Consider the following 17,713-nt stretch of genomic DNA (forward strand, 5'->3'; position numbering starts at 1 on the left):
AATAGGAAAAAAAGCTCGCTCATTGTTCTGTTAGATTTAATTCTGTGCAACATCTTTTTTCTCTTAGAGTAGAATTCAAACAAATACGTTAACTTTATTGTCCGATTAGGTTTAATTCGGATGATCCATTGCGTTTGCAATAAGGATGCGTTCATTTGTTTGCCCTGTCGGTCATTTTACTTTTATCTGTAAGCGAGAAAACCATGATAACTTTCAAATTTAATAAATTACAAAGTAAGAAAAACAAAAGAAATGTCAGGTTTTGGACCGATTAGTTAATGTACAAAGCTTACACAAAGCAGTTGTACGTGTGTGAGATTTTTTTCTCTCTCAGAATAATGACCATGTAGTTTTCACAGTGTTGACTCTAGTTTGAAATGTACACAGAAAGGATGATATGGAAAAATAAATACAAGACACTATACCAACCTGTATTGAGGATCCAAATGTGTCGAACACAGAAACGAGAACATGTGTTGCTTATAAGAGACAACGAACATCTCGTGTTAGTGGGCTGAAGTTATCAAAATTAACGTCATTTTTTGTGCTTCTGATTTGTTGCCACCTCCACACGTCCAACCCAAAGTTAAAGGATCTCTTTGGCGCAATCTTTCATGGCCATGCATTCGGCATTTTTCAATTCTGAAACATGCCCTCCTTGTGAACTTCTAAGAAGAGGTCATTCTTGTTTGCATTCTGAGTTTGTTGCGGTAAATAGTCTGGGAAAACGGACACATTCTAGTCGCTTCCGGTTTAGATCACCAAGAGTTGTTTCCGTTTGTGTAATCTGCATGTATTCAAAGTTTCATTGCGAATACAGAAAACAGACTCACGCTTCGGAAAAAAGCATAGAAACAGACATAATTGGTTTGCCATGCAAGACAGGCGCCATTTTGCCAAAATAATTCAATACTATTCGTACTTTCGTTTATCTTCTTACCACAGTAGCCTCAAATTATAGTTATCATTGATAATAAGAGTTACCTTCAAACGTGAACAGCAAAAGTTGCTGTTGTAATACATTGTCGTTGTTGCTGTTGTTGTTGTTGTTGTTGTTGTTGTTGTTGTTGTTGTCATTGTTGTTGTCATTGTTGTTGTCATTGTCATTGTTGTCGTTGTTGTCGTTGTTGTTGTTGTTGTTGTTGTTGTTGTTGTTGTTATTGCTGTTGTCGCCGCTGCTGCTGCTACATTTGCTGGTGCTGTTGATAACGCTGCTCTTTTCTTTTTAAACTCATTTATGACAGGAAGCAAAACAACTCGATTGTTATGAATGCGACGACGAAACCTGTGCCTTGGAACACCTTTAACCATGTTGCCGCCAACCTGTAACCATGACACCGTCAAGTAATAATAACTGCCGACACCCCGCTGTGAGGCTTGTCAACTCTGACAGTGCACTAGCTCCAGAGGACGAGTTGGTGTATTTCTCAGCTTGAACAAGGCACACCAAGAACTCATACCGAGGATCAGATACACGTGATGGTGTCACAGCTGGATGCCAGGGTTGAGATACACGAAGCGAAAGTGGGTGAAACCCAAACGGGAGAGAACAAACTGCGTGGTCCGATTCGTTGAAATCACAACAAATCTCAAATTCATCCAATCCATCACCGCGGCTGGCTTCCACCCGGTTGCTAACTTTCTCGTGAAACTCGGCCCTGGGTTACGCTCTCCCTCTTCTTATCGCCTACGAGCTTATTTTTGTGTGCACGAATATTTCGGAGCGGACGCGAGGTCATCACGTGCACTGAGTGATATCCTGACACCGATCATGAACACGGGTGGGGAGCTGTTCCATGCCGAGTAGGTTGGGATCCACCATATTCAAGTTGGGAGGAGTCGTTATCGTTTCTCTTTTTTTTCGGATCGCGCGCATTGTTTGTGCAATGTGATATTAATAAAAACACAATGGGACATTCTTTTGTTTTAATACGTCAACAGTTGATAAGCAATTTGCTTAACTTGATGCTTATTATTAGTTCAATTAGGTCCTTATTTTGTGTGTTTTGTCTACAACTTTGCGCACTTGGAACGTTTTTTTTTTAATCCAAGCTAGCACGTATGTTCCGAACCGGACCATTGTCTCAAGCAATTGATCAAATCAGACGCTAGTCTAGTCCCTATTGATTATTTTTGGCGTAATTAAAACATATCTTCAGCATTGCTCTAACTCTCAATGACAATGTATGTGGTATACAAATCTTAATTCACGACACACACACAAAAACTATTTGATCGATTTGGTATTTTGGTCAAATAATGCGCGTTTGTTGATAATTCAGTCCTCAAGACCTCATGTTTACGAGATGTTAGCTAGGGTAGTCACACCATCCTGTGATTGATATTTAGCAGCAGAGGCGAGGTCATTACAATTACGTGCACATCGTGTGTGTGTGTGTGTGTGTTTGTGCGTGTACGTGCGTGTGTGTGTGTGTGCGTGTGTGTGTGTGTGTGTGTGTGTGCGTGGTGTGTGTGTGTGTGTGTGTGTGTGTGTGTGTGTGTGTGCGTGCGTGCGTGCGTGCGTGCGTGCGTGCTGTTGCTATTGTACATCGACGTGAGCTCCAGTGAGAAGGGGCGATTAATAAGTCTTCATTATTATTATCACATGACATCAATCATGACCACGGGAGGTGAGCTGTTTCATTCTCGCGCGATCCAAAACAACTGAACAATAATTACTTCCCCAAACTGGAACACGTTTGATCCCAACATACACGGCATGGAACAGTTCCCAATCCGTGACGACGGAAGGGGGGGGGGGGGGGGGGGCTCTGACCGTGTAACTGCTGCATGTATGCAAAGGCACGTACTGATAAGTACATATTTTTGTTTTGTTTATGTTTTACGCTTCATACAGACATGCATATGTCAGCTTGGCTGCGTTTATTCACAAACATACACACACGCATGCGCGTGGGAGCGTTTAGTCAGAAACCCGTGTCTTTCTGATTAAAAACCGATCCTCACAATAACGAGGAAGTAACACATATTTTGCCCTGTGATTTAATAAAGAACTCCCCGAAACACACACACACACACAAGCACGCACGCACGCACGCACGCACGCACGCACGCACACACACACACACACACACACACACACACACACACACACACACATGAATAAATAAGGAGTAAAACAATACAAATAAAAGGGGGGCGGGGAGGGGAACATGTTTGTTTTTCAGGTACAGTGTTCTTCTTCTTCTGCGCTCGTGGGCTGAAACTCCCACGTACACTCGTGTTTTTGCACGAGTGGAATTTTACGTGTATGACCGTTTTTACCCCGCCATTTAGGCAGCCATACGCCGCTTTCGGAGGGGGGTACAGTTTTAAGACTGTCCAGGATTTTTTTTTTTTTGAGCACGCGCGTATCTCAACTTGCTGCTTTGTAAAACAGTTGAAGAAAGAGTATTTATTACATATAAACAAGTTCATACAAAAGTCGAGTACTCAACGAATAAGTAAAGGAGAGAAAACAAGACCAACTAATGTAAGAATCTTTGTCTTGGGTTTTAATCCTGAGAAAAAAAAAGTCAATACAAAATACATCAGACGCTTGAAAGAAAATAATACAATTTTCCAATCAATACAGCCGTTAAGAAAGAAATGTTTGGTTCTCTTAGTTTTGTCACCATTGTTTGTGAACCTACGTGATTGTCAGAACTCACGAAGGGTGTTGACACAGTTGAAGTAGGTCACTAACATTCTCCCCCAATACGAATAAATCACGTTTATTTGTATCTTTTTTAAAAATTTGTTTTGTAAAGTTTAGATGAAAACACGTCAAGTAATAAGAACAAAAAAACAACAACAGTTAAATACAGACTCAAAATGTGACCCGAAACCAACGGCTGCAAGGAAACAACCCCAACATAGCCATGACCTTCCCAGTAATTTCCCTTGCAACAATGGCATTCTATGCATTACCCCTTGCAAAAATGTCCTTCTAAGTTATTTCCCTTGCAGCCTGGCCTTCTAAGTAGTTTCCCTTGCAACAATGGCCTTCTAAGCAATACCCCTAGCAACCACGGCCTTCCAAGTTATTTCCCTTGCAGCCTGGCCTTTTAAGTAGTTTCCCTTGTAACAATGACCCTCTAAGCAATGTCCTTTGCAACAATGGCCATCTAAGCAATATCCTTTGCAACAATGGCCATCTAAGCAATACCCCATGCAACAATGGCCTTCTACGTAGTTTCCCTTGCAAATTATTTCCCTTCTAAACATTACCCCTCGCAACAATGGCCTTCTAAGCATTACCCCTTGCAACAATGGGCCTCTAAGCAATACCCCTTGCAACAATGGCCTTCTAAGTTATTTCCCTTGCAACCTGGCCTTTCAAGTAGTTTTTCTTGCAACAATGACCTTCTAAACGATAGCCCGTGCAACAATGGCCTTCCAAGCATTACCCCTTGCAACAATAACCTTTTGAGCATAACCCCTTGCAACAATGGCCTTCTTAGCAATACCCCTTGCAATAATGACCTTTTCCCCTTGCAAAAAATGACCTTTTAAGCAATATCCCGACAACAGTGGCCTTCCAAGCAATACCCCTTGCAACAATGGCCTAGGCTGACTGTGGGAGCTTATAGGCTTGGCAAGCGGCAGAGTTGAAGTCCGCGGAGCAGGAGTTGATCCACGACGCGAACTTCTCCAGGTTGGTGATGACTATGGGCCCCGATGAGGTGCCTGGTGGGATACAGTTGTGCTCGCCTATCACTCCGCGAAGCATCCAGTCCCCGTTCATGTTGCACGCCACCATGCCGCCCCAATCCAGCTGTTGAAGGAAGAGATGTTGATTAGGAACGAGGTACAATGAAACACCTTAATTAAGGCCACCAACAATCTGAGGAAGATTAAGTCTTAAAGATGATTAAGGCCACCAACAATCTGAGGAAGATTATAAAGTCTTAAAGATGATGACGTTTACAAAATTGACGTTAATTCACAGGCGTGAGGAACCAAAAATCTGAAAAGGCAAAGAGTTATAAAGGAGCAAGTCTTGAATATAGCCAACTATTCGGAACGCTTACCACCCCACATCCTCTTTCTTGGCTTAAATGACATCCTTTGCTGTAGAAGACGACTTTAAACTTAAAGCATCCACACTCAAACACACACAAGAGCAATTTCCAACATGTATGTGTTTGTGTGTGTGTGTGTGTTTGTGTGTGTGTGTGTGTGTGTGTATGTGTGTGTGTGCGTGTGTGTGTGTGTGCGTGTGTGTGTGTGTGCGCGCGCGCGTGTGTGTGTGGGTGGGTGGGTGTGGGTGTGTGCCCTCCTGCCAGCCTGCCTGCGTGCTTGTGTGTGCGTGCGTGTGCGCTGTCACATAAACCATTACAAAATAAAAACGATCTTGCATGTTAACCCAACTTACCAAGCACGCTTGTAGGGGTGAGTTGGGGTAAGCGATGGCGTAGAGAGAGTTCTGTCTCAGCGGCGTGGTGTACGTTCCCTTGGAGGACAGGAGCACAGACAGATTCTCGTCCACCAGTCGGACCATGCCGTACATCGGGTTCTTCGCGTTTCGTGTCAGATCGCCATTCTCTGTAAAGCACACACGTCATCTGCTGTTTGCATTCATTATGGCTATGTTCGACATTAAGTTTTGGCATTAGTCTGTATTTTTTTATTTTTTTTTATTTTTTTTCTCTCTCCTCTTCTTCTCTTTCTCTTTATCCTCTTCACTCTCATCTCTTCTCTTCTTTCTACTCTTCTCTCTCTCTTTCTTTTTTCGTTTTCTCTTTTTCTCTTTTCTTCTTCTCCTCCTCTCTCTTTTTTTTTCTTTTTTTTTCTCTCTCTTCTTTTCTTCTTTATGTATTTATTTTATTTTGTTTGCTTGTTTCATTCTCTTTTTGCTTGTCTCGAATCTTGTTCCTTCTCCCAGTATGCTTCCACGCCGCACTCACTGCAACATACACCCCTGAACTTCGTTCCGCCGCCAGACTTTGTCGAATCATATCAATGAGCCCCCAGTGTTGGTCAGACACCTGGGCACCCTCACTAATTTTACAGACACTCCAGGGAAGGATGTCAGGCCGCTGCGGTAGTCACTTCGAGTCATGGCAATATGGTTATGGCAATATTCTGCGGAAGAAGTTGAGATTATGAGCCGAAGTACAGTTCAGATCAGAAGAAGACATTATTAGCAATATATCGGACTCATCTTGCGGAAGAGCTATGCTACCCGACAATGGCTTAGCTGGAATTTCGTCTTCTTTTTAGACGAGAACGCCCAAAGCAAACCTGGAGGTTTGGCAAGTGGAAAGCTACCGATCGAACCCGGGAGGCGACCAAAACAACAGTCAGAGACCGGAGGGTGTGGAAGCCAACTGCGGAGGCCTAATGCTTCACAAAAACGGAGAAAAATTTGAGAATGTTCATGAAAAAAATGAATTTTTAACTGGTCCCAACTGACCCCCCGGGAAACGGACCACACCAAAAAAACAAAAAAAAATGAAAAATGAAAAGCGAAGCCAACAAACAATCAAATCATTACTCACCGTCGGACTGCCCCCACCCAGTAATGGTGCAGTTCATTAGGGTGCTAGAGCAGGTGGTGGGATCTCTGACGAACCTCATGATTGGCTGCACGCAGTCGTTGAGGGTCACTGGCGAATCTAGCTTGATCAGGCCGATGTTGTTGTCTGAAAAAGACACACACATGTGTTTTGACCAGCAGAGACGACTGTCGTTTACTTATTATATAATGTCTGTTTTCTTGAACCTTCTCATTGCTGTCGTGTAGTGTACCTGGAACTTTCAGACAGCTCTCTCGTTTTTGATCCATAGTTTGAACCCTTGACCTCATTTGCATAAAGCACACACGTGTAGAGATAGGGTAAAGTTATGACATAAATGGTCTCTCTCACGGATGGTGGATTTTATGTAATCCCAAACCATTGAACAAGTTTATACAGACGCTTATTGTGAACATTAAACATCGAAAAGTAGTTTTTTGTTTCAGTTGTACGCTACCTGTACGTGCCGCCTGATTTGTTGTGGTATGGGTGATGAACTTTGAAGTTTCTGCCAAGCTAGTTGACATGGTTCCTTATTGTAAACGTGTGCTTTCATATAAAAGAACCATGTCAACTGTGTGCTTTCATATTTGTTATGATTATTTTTATTTATTTACTTAAACATATTAGTTTACTGATAAAGTTTGTTGACTTAAAAATGTACACATTTGACTGAGAAAAGAAAAGACCTATGAAGAAGGTTTGCTCCAAGCCACACACGAAAAAAAAAAGGCAAAAAATAATTGTAGTAGCAAATCTGCATGCAACTGAGGTTAAAAAAAAAAAATAAAAAAAAAAAAAAACGTGTGCTTTCATATTAATTTTTGTTACTGTACACTACCTGTGCCTTCCGCCATTATTGCTGCCATACTGGTGGTTTCAAGCATGTTGACCTGGGTGCTTATTGTGAACATCTGCTCACAGTCAACATCGAACTCTTCGCCCACAATGGATGCTTTTCACTTAAGGGCAAATTACACCTGCGCAGATTCAGCGGCGCTGCATGCTGCGATAGGGATTATGACGAGTACTTGGCTTGTTTTCTTTAACGCACCGTGTAGCGGGCTGTGAAAAAAAATAATTACCTCAATAATCTGCAGTGCGTCGTCTGTGCCGCTGACTCTGCGCAGGTGTAATTTGCCCCTTAAAGGCACGGCCCTGCTTGTGAGAATTCGACTCGTAATCTCAGATCTGACCATCCCTTTACTTGAACACGTAACACATTTCAACAGCTGTGCAGAGAGGGAAGTTATATGAATTGATTTCACTCTAAACTAGAAGAGTTCCAATGTGAACACACTTTTTGTAATTAGTTGTAGACACTGTGTGAGACATTATATAATTCTTCTGGAAAAAGTAACACACATTGTAAACGCTATTTAGTGTTTTCCATGTGTGCTATTTTGGCTAGTAGAATTATACAGTCAATCACACAGTGTTCACATTAGAACACTTCTAGTTGAGTGGTCTTTTATTTAAAGGCACAGTGCAGCTCACAGCCTTCGTTTTGCGTTTTTGATGCAGCTGATCAGTACATTTACAGTTCAAAAATCCTCCTATGGTAGTAAAACAAACCCAAAACTACCCGGCAACGACGACATCTGTGAAGCTCGACAGTTTCTTGTTCACGCGAGTGCATAAATTAACCTAGTTATTACGTGGTGTTTGGTAGGAGTTCGATTCAACTGAGTGATTCCGGCCTCCATTTTGTTTTACACAAACTCATGATGACGTCTGACATAGTTTGCTTAGTGACGTGTCTTTTTGTGCATGATGTGGGGATCTACCTGATCTAAATTTAGATCCAAAAATAGGCCAAGACCAGCCGGGTCCGAGTACGAAATTAATTCGTAAAAAAATCGCACTTCTTGACTCTTTGGGTGCAAGTCAATGAAACTTGGTAGTTCTTCTAACGGATAGCTGCCTGAGGTATGACTAAAAGCCCCAGGGGCTGCGTGCACCTGGATTTGACAAGTTCAGTACCTTTAAGTAATTCACTCAAACACGTGTCACTCTGCACCGGAAGCAGTCAAGATGTTGATGTTGGGTATGTGTCCAAGTGGATTAATGCTCTCATCAGCCGACCTGTTTTCACGGGGAGAACTGTACCTTTAACTACCTGGATCTACCGCCACCTGGATCTACCGCCACCTGGATCTACCGCCACCTGGATCTACCGCCACCTGGATCTACCGCCACCTGGATCTACCGCCACCAGGACCTACCGCCACCTGGATCTACCGCCACCAGGACCTACCGCCACCTGGATCTACCGCCACCAGGACCTACCGCCACCTGGATCTACCGCCACCAGGACCTACCGCCACCTGGATCTACCGCCACCAGGACCTACCGCCACCTGGATCTACCGCCACCAGGACCTACCGCCACCTGGATCTACCGCTACCTGGATCTACCGCCACCAGGACCTACCGCCACCTGGATCTACCGCCACAAGGACCTACCGCCACCTGGATCTACCGCCACCAGGACCTACCGCCAATCACGCTGTCGTACGTGGGGTGAATCTTGAAGTTTCTGACGAGCACGTTGACCTGGCTGTCGTCCTGGAAGTCAAAGTGTTTCTCTCCGATCACTGCTGTCAACACGGGGCCTTCGAAGCTGAGGTAACTGCCACAACAAAGAGCTAGAGGGTTTGAATCGGTTCTTGTCATCGTTGTTCATCACCACATGCAGCCATTCGATATATTCCGGAGTAGAGAGGAAATGATGGCAATTATTTTTAGCAGATGTTGAGACTTAACAAATGACACGCTTTCACTTGAATCTGCATTACTGTGATCGCGCAATTGACCCTTACACTGGTGCAATTCTGTAACACATGTTACATAGTCACTAGTGAATTAACAGAGAGAAAAATAAAGAAAAACGGTCATATAGGTTTTCGCATATCCATGGGAGGTAATCGGAACCGACCAAACAGACTGAGCCAGTAGCGCGACATATGTCGTGACAACCAGCCTAAGGGTTTAATGGTGCCAGTCGGTTGGGCACACTGAGAGGGTGGGTAGTCGGTTGGGCACACTAAGAGGGTGGGTAGTCGGTTGGTGTTTGATTGTTAGCATTTTCTCCTTTGGAACCTAGGTATTAGAATGTCTGAGACCCCATCAATGTGAGATTGTCAACTTGGCAGAGAGAGAGAGAGAGAGAGAGAGGGAGAGAGAGAGAGAGAGAGAGAGAGAGAGAGAGAGAGAGAGAGAGAGAGAGAGAGAGAGAGAGAGAGAGAGAGAGAGAGAGAGAGAGAGAGAGAGAGAGAGAGAAAATTGAATTGAATTGAATTGAACTTTATTTAACAAGGATTAAGATTTAAGGCTTCGCATTTTCTTACAATCTGTCCTTGGGACGCACAGACACACAATGATAAAATTAAAAAGTTAAAAATTAAAAAGTTAAAAAGTTTACCAACAAAAGGAGGTCGGAAAACTTCAGCACGTGATGACAAAGATGACGATGACGATGATGATGATGATGATGATGATGATGATGATGATGATGATGATGATGATGATGATGATGATTCATGAAGAGCATACATAATTATGTGGTTATTCATAAAATCAAATGCATACTATGCAGGTAATTATAAGTACAAGTTGGTAGCAATCGAACATGTAGCAATAGTACAACAAAAATATGTTCAGAATATACAATGCACAGCATATCTTTGGCGTAATACTAAGTGTAGTAAATCAGACAGACAATGACAATGACAATTCTTTATTTTACGAGGGTAACAGAATAAGCATTGGTATACTTTTTTGCATCTGGCCCTCGCCCTAAAGAGGGACTAGAGAGAGAGAGAGAGAGAGAGAGAGAGAGAGAGAGAGAGAGAGAGAGAGAGAGAGAGAGAGAGAGAGAGAGAGAGAGAGAGAGAGAGAGAGAGAGAGAGAGAGAGAGAGAGAGAGAGGAGAGAGGAGAGAGAAACAGAGACAGACAGACAGACAGACTGACAGAGGAGAGAGACAGAGACAGAGAAAGAGACAGAGACAGAGACAGAGACAGAGACACAGAGACAGAGACAGAGACACAGAGACAGATAGAGACACAGAGAAAAACAGACAGACAGACAGACAGAATGAGAAATAGAGATTAGGTGGAGTCTGTCTAGAGACTAAACAACTTTAAACTATCCAGCAAGCTACCCACGGAAAGAGGCAGATGCCGGCAGTGACGATGAGGTCAGGGCTGAGCATGACGCCCGAGCAGTAGGTGACCTTGAGGTCAGGGTTGTTGGGCATGAGCTGCAGGGCCACCATGGCGTTGAACGGGGCCACGCAGCGGTCGATCACACGGTCCCCACCGATGATGCGACCTGTGGGTCTCTCTGTGTTGGCCGCCCCGGACTGCCGCAGATCTGGAGTCAACAGTTCGAGCAAAGAACGTTACATGATGATAATGATGAGAGCTTATATAGCGCGAACCACGAAGAATCGTGCTCTCCGCGCTTTACAAATTAAAAATGAATAAAACACACTAGTTTAACATTGAATGCATATAAACAATAACATAACGTTAAAGCAAATTCCATGCTGTAGAATTCACAGTCTGCAAAGTACCGAGTGTAGTTAAGCATAGCGTTTAAAATGTGAATAACTGAACGTTCAAACACTGATTTTAAGGCATTTCTGACGTGTGGTGACATAATTCCCAACCCCAAAGCGAACTGTATATAGGTCTTTGGGCGATGTGAACAAGTTGTGTGTGTGTGTGTGTGTGTGTGTGTGTGTGTGTGTGTGTGTGTATGTGTGTGTGTGTGTATGTGTGTGTGTGTGTGTGTGTGTGTGTGTGTGTGTGTGTGAGTGTGGAGGATAGTATGCCTTGAAGACATTTACTCGTCCACAAGTCTTGTGCCAAATCCCCTTGGCCTGTGTCTTCTTGTGTCCAAAAGGTCATGGGACTCTAAGAGGAGACCTTCCATCTCTCGTGTTCTCACGTTGAGTTTATTGTAGTGTTCAAGCAATGACCAGTAGCAAACTGCCTCAGCTGGAACACGCTCTACACAACATCAAAAGCCTGAGGACAGTACTGCAATGGATCCCCTCCCACTGTGGTGTACAAGGAAACGAAGAGGCGGACAGGATGGCAAAGCTGGGTGCAGAAGATGAGCAAGAGAACAACCCTGTGAGCCTGACAGAGATGAAGACCATCATTAAGTCTCTGCACAGGACGCCCCAGCCACAGGACAGCTACCACCTGCTATCCAGACCACAGCAGGTGGTCATCTTCCGCCTGAGAACGGGACACAACAGACTTTACCAGCATCTCCACAAGAAGCTGCATGCTGTGCCCTCCCCCATGTGTTCTTGTGGGGAAGCAGAGCAGGACACGGCCCACATCCTACGAGACTGCAGGAACCACCAGGTGCTGAGAGAGGAAATCTGGCCAATGCCGGAGTCCCTGCACAACAAGCTGTACGGGCCAGTGGCTGCGCTGCAGAGGACCACTAATTATATCTCAAGATCTGGACTCCAAGTGTGATCGGCGATCGAAAAGAAGAAGAAGATTGTAGTGTTCATTTATTATCAGATCATGGCGAGCTTCTTCTTTAGCGTTCAAATGTGGACTGACCATGTCTCAACTGTCTAGCGGTGGAGAAGAATATTCTAAAAGACATTGTCTATCTATGGAGGGGATCATAGTGAAAGACGCTGTCTAGATGTGGAGGGGGGTATTCTGAAAGACGTTGTTGTAGCTTACCATCCCGAGGAAGGCAGTAACGTGCCGAAATATTGATTATAGATATAAACGTACCTAACCTTGTTACTGGTGTGTTTTCTCTTTATCTAGACGTTGTGTACGTGTAATGGCAATTGAAATACTCACACTGTTGGAGGACATCATTCAGGACGTTGTTTTTAAGCGTGGCAGCAAAACCAGAACTGACCAGTGCTAGAGTCAGGCTCAAGACCACTGCAGGCGTCATCGTCTGTAAACAAGAGTTGGCTCTGAATATGGAAGGCAGGTGCTTTTCTAACAATAACAATAACAATAACAATAACAAACAATTTGTTGTCCATCAAAGTGAATACGTGTAAATGGATATCGATACGCCTAAACTTTTATGTCAGCTATTTATTTTTGAGTTCAAGAGTACTGTAACAGATTTTGAAGACATACAATAAGAAGTACAAGCACAGACGTATTTATATTATACGTTTTCTAAATTGAATATATATATAAGTGGTTGTGCATGAGTTCATTTACTAACTGCAACCAAGAATGTAGTGTCAAATAAAATAAAAGTGGTATGCTTGCTATTGATTTGAAACTCCCAGAAAGTATCATTATGACAATATTAATAGCGAGTGTAGTAACAATAGGGCCACATTGCCTTGAGCTAACGCTGATTTTGCGAACCCAATGAAGGTATCGGTGGTTAAGTCTGTGTGAATCACCAACGTATTAAACCAAGAAAACAGTGCTAGTTACGTATACGCTAGAAGTAGTATCGGACCTGATAATGTTCTGAAATGTCCCAGAAATTATATTTAGTAGCAGTGAAAAAATAGGATCAGTAGAACGATCAGTGCCACATTATGGTGAGCTGACGCTGGAGTGTTTCGTGTCATTCTCTTACAATGTATAAGACCTTTGCAGTCTTCTATTCAAACAACGACCAAAATATCAGTACGAGTGTTTATTCTCCGACCTCTTCAGTTCTGTTTAACAAACTCTGCGATGTCAATCAAGCGCAGACTGAATGGGGTCAGCTAAAAGAATAAATAATTACGACACGCTAAACTGCAGTACTGCCATTAATATATGTATAAATATATATATCTATACATATACATATAAATATATATACAGGTTTCACATCAGAAGGAAAGGGATACATGCTTCATAAAAGTATGTCTACATTCCGACAAGAGTACAGATTTCAGCGAATCAAGCAGCAAGAAAGGTTACATTTTGCAACGTTTTAATTCGGGACAAAACAACACTTTCACGAGAACGTCGACGAAAGATTTCAGCGACTTAATAAAACCGGTTATGCTTTTCATTTCCGTTTTGAAACACGGATTTACAAAACGGGGATGCTTTCATGTCATAAGAACTCCTAAGAAGAGAACAAAGAAATATGAGAAACAAGAGGCCCCTGCGAACCAAAACAATTGAAAGTCTTGTTAATCAACTTTCATCCAATTTAATTTCATGCATGTTCTCTCACCTTTGTGTTGTCGGTTGGATGTTTCTGACTCCCTCACATTCAGGCTGCCAACTCATGTACCCGTATATCTTGATAGTTTCTCATCGTTCAGGCGGGTACTTCACCACCCCGTCCATTCCACCCAGCCACCCTGCCTCCCTTTCCCTCCCCCTACTCACTTCTTTTTGAACACCCTTATCCCCATCTTTCGAAGGCTCTTCAGGTCTCTGTTTACTCACCTTCGTTTACAAATCCGGTGTCGACACAAATTGATCCCCCCTTTGGGAAACGTCTACATGGTGGCGTGCCAACAGCCCGCTGGGAAAGCAATTCGCTCTGTCTGTCTGTCTGTCTGTCTGACTGTCTTTCTGTCTGTCTATCTATCTATTTATCTAGCTGTCTAGCTGTCTAGCTGTCTAGCTGTCTAGCTGTATGTCTGTCTCTCTCTCTGTCTCTCACTCCCTCTCTTTCTCTTATTCTTTCTCTCTCTCTCTCTCTCTCTCTCTCTCTCTCTCTCTCTCTCTCTCTCTCTCTCTCTCTCTCTCCCCCCTCTCTTTATTTCTTGTTCTTCTCCTCCTCCTCCTCCTCCTCCTCCTCCTCCTCCTCCTCCTCCTCCTCCTCCTCCTCCTCCTCCTCCCTATCCACCTTCCTTTGTTCGAATATTTGGCGTTTCATGCGCTTTTCCTATAACTTCCTTGTTGAAAAACTAACGACCCTCTGCAAACACGACTCATTAAAAAAGATGAATGTGTGTGTGTGTGTGTGTGTGTGTGTGTGTGTGTGTGTGTGTGTGTGTGTGTGTGTGTGTGTGTGTGTGTGTGTGTGTGTGTGTGTGTGTGTGGTGTGTGCGTGTATATATGGGTGTGTGGGTGTGTGGGTGTGTGGGTGTGTGTATGTGTGTGTGTGTGTGTGTGTGTGTGTGTGTGTGTGTGTGCGTGCGTGTGTGTCTGAGAAAGAGAGGGAGAGAGAGAGAGAGAGAGAGAGAGAGAGAGAGAGAGAGAGAGAGAGAGAGAGAGAGAGAAACAGAGAGAGAGGGTGAGAAGGAGAAAGGCAGAAAGACAGACAGACAGACAGACACACACACAGACACACAGAAACTGAGAGCTGGACCAAGACATTAGACATCTCTAAATACATCGCTCTGTTTTACTGATGGAGAGTCCACCCAGATTCCTACATGCCACGTCCGGTTTCTTTGTTAGCCTACCACTGTTGAAATACATGTAGGTCGCTGGCCCCCACTTGGTTTGCTACCCAAGGATTTGCAGTGCCTCTGAATGTCTTTAGAGACCTTTTCTATTCGGAAACAAGCTACCAAAATCATCATTTTGGCCGGTCCTTTGACGGGAAATATGTCGGTATCTTTGTCCTCTGTCTCTTGTCGGTCTGCGCCTGACTGTTGCTATGCTAACTTGGTTTTTCTGTCCCCACAACTAGTGTCTATTTGGGACATGACGTGGTTATAATATGCTAGGAGCCTGACTGTGTTTGTGTGCGTTTGTTTTGTACTAAAATCCAAGTTAGAATATCACATTTTCCGTACAGCCCTCCTCCCCTAACGCACACCGATGTGGACTGTTTCTTTATACGTCTGTCTCTGTGTGTGTGATTGTGCCTGACTGTGCTTGTTTGCGTCCATTTTTGGTTTAAAATCCATATTAGAATAACCCTTTTTTGTTTTGTTCTTACAACCCTCCTCCGATGACGCAAACATAATTATGTGGTCTGTTCCTTTATATGTTCGTCTCTTTGTGTGGCTGTGCCTGACTGTGTTTGGGTGCGTTCATTTTGTACAAAAACCCAAGTTAGAATAACACATTTATTTTTAGTACAGCCCCTCCTCCGTTCATACAGATACATATGCCAACCTACCGGAACTCGAGTGTTTGCAGAGTCTGTATGTATGGGTTTCATATGAGAAGGAACAGGGAGTATGCTTCGTTTATTTTAGTTCTCAGACAACATTCTGTCACGATTATTTTTCTCTTTGTGAATCTTCGTCAAAACCCATCGTCAATAGGGGCCTACCCTCTCCCCCCCCCCCACACCCCCCCACCTATACTCCCACTCAACCTACTGTAAATCCTGTTTCCAATTTTACCCCACTAAAAAGATGAGTCAACTGTCATTTGAACTGAGCATTGCAAACCACTTATAAGAACACATTATCATAGTTAGTTTTAACACTGTTGAAGTAGAGGACAATTCAAGTCAAGAAGGAAGACACGTTGTTTTGGTACAACTTCAGTACGGAGTTCTGTTATAAATTACCGATACATAATGTATAAGAATCATTCCTAGAGAAGCGTGTAGTTAACTCTGTGAGACGATAACAACATTAGCTGTACGAAGCGGCTTATATTTTTGAGTATGTTAATGTGATTCCCATCCTCATCCTCAAAACAAAACAACATCAAAATAAGAATAAAAAGGGTTCGTGAGGAGTATGTGACAGTTATGTTGAGGTGTCTTCGAATTTCAATACAGATGTGAGATGCTAGAATGCAATCTTTGGGAATTTCTCAGACAGACCGAATGACAAAGTACGTTTTCAAGAAAACACATTCTAAAATAAAATAAAAAGCAAGTAACACACGACACGAGTTGTTGCGGCCCTATGCTCCACAGGGAGTCTGCAGGAATAAGTCAAAGTAAGTCAACACACGACACTAACACATTTTAATGAGTTACAGAACCTTAAACACGGATCTGTCTAGACGACTCTCACTCCGTTTTCTTTTCATTCTTTCTTTTGTACAAGCTACAAAACATAAAAAGTAATATTTAACTTGCATTAATGTGCAAACTTCAAACCGTGAGATTGCTGAAGCCTGTTGATACAGAGCGTGTCAAAAGGGTTTATGAAATGAAAAAAGAGGTGGGAGAGAGTCCGGAGTTTGTCTACCTTTTGTGCGTCAAACATCTCCTGTGTTCTCGTCCATTATCAAGACACAAATGCACTGCTATTCAGGTAGATGAAAACGTTTTGTGGCACTGGGGCGCGGTCTTGGTAAGCCCAAAAGAGAATACAGTAGGCTTTCTGGTGAGTTTTTAGTTTCAAGTGCTATGCTGGCATGGGCCGACAAGAGTTTAATTTTCGGAGAGAGAAAATAATTGTCAAATAAATGTATTCAGATTGCATGCTGTATAATATATATGCAGAAAGAAAAATAAGGTTTGCTTACTCACTGTGGGTTGTCGGTCACGAACTTCAAACATACAGAGACATGAATACGGTGGGTTTGGAAAATGTATTTGGTGTGGGTGTTCGCTTTATGAACGCAAAGTTCTTCGATAAAGCAAGGTTTTGATTACAAGTAGATGTGTGCCTTTTCCTCAGAGAGAGAAAGATCAAATCAAATCAAATCAAATCAAATTTGATTTTACGAAGGTTGTGACATAAGCAATACAAACTGAAAGAGAGAGAGAGAGAGAGAGAGAGAGAGAGAGAGAGAGAGAGAGAAAGAAAGAGAGAGAGAGAGAGAGAGAGAGAGAGACACACACACACACTCACACACACACACACACACACACAGAGACAGAGAGAGACAGAGAGAGACAGAGACAGACAGACAGACAGACAGACAGACACACAGAGAGAGAGGGAGGGAGAGACAGACAGACAGAGAGTGACAGAGAGACAGAGAGTGACAGAGAGACAGAGAGAGGCAGACAGAGAGAGAGAGAGAGAGAGAGAGAGAGAGAGAGAGAGAGAGAGAGAGAGAGAGAGAGAGAGAGAGAGAGAGAGAGAGAGAGAGAGAGAGAGAGAGAGAGAGATTCAAAGATACAGACACAAAGACAGAGGGACTGTGTGTGTGTGTGTGTGTGTGTGTGTGTGTGTGTGTGTGCGTGTGTGCGTGCGTGTGTGCGTACGTGCGTGGTGTGTGTGTGTGTGTGTGTGTGCGTACGTGCGTGTGTGTGTGTGTGTGTGTGTGTGTGTGGGTGCGTGCGCGTGTATGGGTGTGTGTGTGTGTGTGTGCGTACGTGCGTGTGTGTGTGTGTGTGTGTGTGTGTGTGTGTG

General features: G+C 43.4%; 1 protein-coding gene across 1 annotated transcript; it reads right to left on the reverse strand.

The window, feature by feature from the left end:
- Window positions 1-3,498: 3,498 nt before the first annotated feature.
- On the reverse strand, window positions 3,499-13,858 carry LOC138978932 (trypsin-2-like). Its single transcript, XM_070351745.1, has 7 exons — window positions 13,714-13,858; window positions 12,366-12,468; window positions 10,689-10,896; window positions 9,019-9,152; window positions 6,504-6,647; window positions 5,378-5,547; window positions 3,499-4,777 (listed from the first exon to the last, which is right to left on the reverse strand). Exons 2-7 carry the CDS (start codon window positions 12,463-12,465, stop codon window positions 4,568-4,570), a joined length of 966 nt encoding a protein of 321 aa, XP_070207846.1. The 5' UTR covers window positions 12,466-12,468; window positions 13,714-13,858; the 3' UTR covers window positions 3,499-4,567.
- Between the last annotated feature and the right edge of the window lie 3,855 nt (window positions 13,859-17,713).

The sequence above is a fragment of the Littorina saxatilis genome, linkage group LG10 (genome assembly GCF_037325665.1).
Source record: "Littorina saxatilis isolate snail1 linkage group LG10, US_GU_Lsax_2.0, whole genome shotgun sequence".
NCBI lineage: Eukaryota > Metazoa > Mollusca > Gastropoda > Littorinimorpha > Littorinidae > Littorina > Littorina saxatilis.